This window comes from Kryptolebias marmoratus, linkage group LG2 (genome assembly GCF_001649575.2).
Source record: "Kryptolebias marmoratus isolate JLee-2015 linkage group LG2, ASM164957v2, whole genome shotgun sequence".
Taxonomy (NCBI): domain Eukaryota; kingdom Metazoa; phylum Chordata; class Actinopteri; order Cyprinodontiformes; family Rivulidae; genus Kryptolebias; species Kryptolebias marmoratus.
In genome coordinates, this window is record NC_051431.1 from 1,603,167 (window position 1) to 1,605,974 (window position 2,808).

Below are 2,808 nucleotides of genomic sequence, written 5' to 3' on the forward strand. Positions count from 1 at the left end.
AGGAGCAGCAGGAGCAGCAGGAGCAGCAGGAGCAGGCAGGGATGGTTGTACCTGAGGCCCCCAGCCGTGGCAGGGGTGCAGGGTGGCCGTGTGGTTCTCCTTCATGCCCTGATCCACACACAGGTGGCTCACTTTGTTGTTGCGGATCTGAAATTAAACAAATTCCAGTTTCAGGAATGAAAACATGAATAGAGTTTAAATGTTTCAGTAACAATACATGATGCGAGGAATACTGTGTGTATATAATATATGTATTTGAACCTTTTAACTGTTTTATTGTTTTTTGTAATCAAACTAATTCTGCAGACATAAATAAAAATGTTCAGCTCGTTCAGGAAACGGGTTCAGTTTTTGTACCTTTTAAACTTTTCAAAATTTACAAATGTTTTCTCCATAAAAATACAATAAGATCCCCTCAGTTCTTCCAAAAACTTTGAAATCTACTTCAACATTTTTGTCTTCTGCTGCTTTCAGCTTTTCATACATTTCACTTTTAGCTAAACTTTTGCTGTTTTTGCTCCTTATAGCTTAAAAATTTCCGTTCCAGCTTCAGTCAGAGCTCATCATTCACAACTGGGTGTAATTTCTCTGCTCTTGTTTTACGGTTGAGATGTTTTTGTTGTTTTTAAACCATTCATCTCCCGTTTTTTCCTCTGAGACGTTCCATCTATTTCTGTAAACGAACCCGAACCTCGGCTGTGCAAGCTTCGCCCTCCAGTTTGTTTCTCCTTCACGCGAGCTGGGCGGATGACTCACCTCGCCGTAGTACAGCGTGTTATTGTACCGCCTCATCTCCGGGTACACGTTGTCAAGGTACCACTGAAAGCTCTTGCACTGCAGACTCTTCCTCAGTGCAACCCTCTGAGACACGTCTCCGTAATCAATGCCGTGGTTCTGCGAGCACACAGACACGTTAAAACCCTGAAAGCTCTGCATGTCAGTGGAAAACATGAAGTTATGAACCTAAAACCATATTTACTCTAAACGCAGCAGTTTTGCAGAGTGGTAAGAAAAAAAACGTTATTTATTATGTTATTTTTATTAAATAATAACAGAGCCATATGATTTATTTTGCACTTCTAAATGATAAAGATTGTTTTGTTTTGAGACAATAATGTCTTTAGCTCTTTAACAAATTTATAAAATGCATCATGAGACAAAACAAAATACTTAAAAAGATCTTTCCTTCAAGGTATAAATATCATCCCAAAGTTTCAAACAAAGATCAGTTAGCACTCAGAGTAAATGACGGGGATGACTCTCAGCTACTACCACGTCACGTTATAGCTCCTTATCTATTATTATCCATAATTATTTGCTAAGGTCAGTTAGCTGTGGTGGCCATATTTAACTGGGTTCATTTGCAGATGAGCATCAAAATATTAATTAAAGAATTTAATTAAAATCCTTCCAGCAGTTCATGAGATATTTTGCTAACAGGCAGATATAAACAATTCCATGTTTGCCCATCTTTCATGACAGGTGATAAGAATGTGTGAACAAAATAACGGTCATTTAATTCTAAATAACTTTTTAACTCTTACTGTAATGCTGCAGAAACAAAACCTAAATTTTAAAAAATGATAATTAATTTTACTTTATGACAATAAACTGCGTATTTTATTCTGGAATAAAACTGAAAGTAGCACTGTGTTAGCTTCACAGTTAGACAGTTTTGTTGATTTTTACTGTAATATTATGAATAACTGCAGAGGTTTATGACTGGTTGCAGGAATGTATGTTTATAAATCTGTTAATTATTTTAAAATGTGACCGTTGAAGTAAAATAACAGATAGAAAGTTGAAGTGTTTCAGTGTCTCAGCTGCGTTTAGGAGATAAATGAAGCACAGAAATGGTTCCAGTTTATTTTCCTCAGATAAAGTAATCGTTTACGGATCAAATAGGTCTGCAGAAGAGGATCAGCAGCGTCTCAGGCTGTTTCTCACCTCCATGGGGATGTTCCAGGCCAGGTACACGTTGGACTTGTACTCATCCATCCAGACCTCAGCCACGCGCAGGGCGTTACGCCGTGTGTGAAACGCTATGTTGCTGTGGTAAGGTTTCTTTATCCGAGCAATGTGAGCCACTCTGGAACAGGGCAGCACCTCCATGCTCCCCCCACACAACCACACCTGCAGGGAGAGGACTTCATCAGATTCAAAACATAAAAAAGATAAAAACTGGGGCCTCTACTTAACACAATGCAAGAAGTTCGGATTCATTTTGTCTCCTGGTTTTGCAATCCAATAATACCAAAACAAAGCTTAAAGATGTGTTTAATTTAATGTTAAACAACACCACAGAATATGAGCAGATTTTTAAATCCTTGAAAATGTCGACCAACACAACCTTTCTGCTTCATGTGACCCATTTATCTCTGCTGGCCCGCGGTCAGCTGCTCCTCCAGGACCTTTAATGGGGCCTCATTTATCAGCGGCGCCATGCTCCATTTAAAGCTGCAGGGGTAAAGAGTGATCAAGAACAAGAGGGAACTGGGAGACACACTAACCCTGATGCCCAGCTCGATGTTCTCGCCTCCGTAGACGTCCATGCCCGAGTCCAGCAGCCCGAGCTCTCCGAAGTAGTCCCGATTGGCCACGAAGGAGCAGCCAATCATGGCAGGCGTCCTACGATGAGAAAATCACAATGTGAAGCAGAGACTACACATTTACATGTGATGTATCACCCTTTAATGTCAAATAAAACGATGGATGATGGATGGATGGATGGATGAATGGATGGATGGATGAATGGATGGATGGATGATGGATGGATGGATGGATGAATGGATGGATGATGGATGGATG

General features: G+C 40.1%; 1 protein-coding gene across 1 annotated transcript in view; it reads right to left on the reverse strand.

Annotated features, from left to right (window-relative positions):
• galnt17 (polypeptide N-acetylgalactosaminyltransferase 17) overlaps positions 1–2,808 on the reverse strand; it is a 32,471-nt gene that overhangs the window by 5,971 nt on the left and 23,692 nt on the right. The window contains exons 6-9 of the mRNA XM_017437140.3: positions 2,511–2,628; positions 1,948–2,133; positions 757–894; positions 52–147 (exon numbers count right to left, since the gene is read on the reverse strand). Coding sequence (XP_017292629.1) covers positions 52–147; positions 757–894; positions 1,948–2,133; positions 2,511–2,628 — 538 coding nt within the window. The remainder of the gene's footprint in view (positions 1–51; positions 148–756; positions 895–1,947; positions 2,134–2,510; positions 2,629–2,808) is intronic.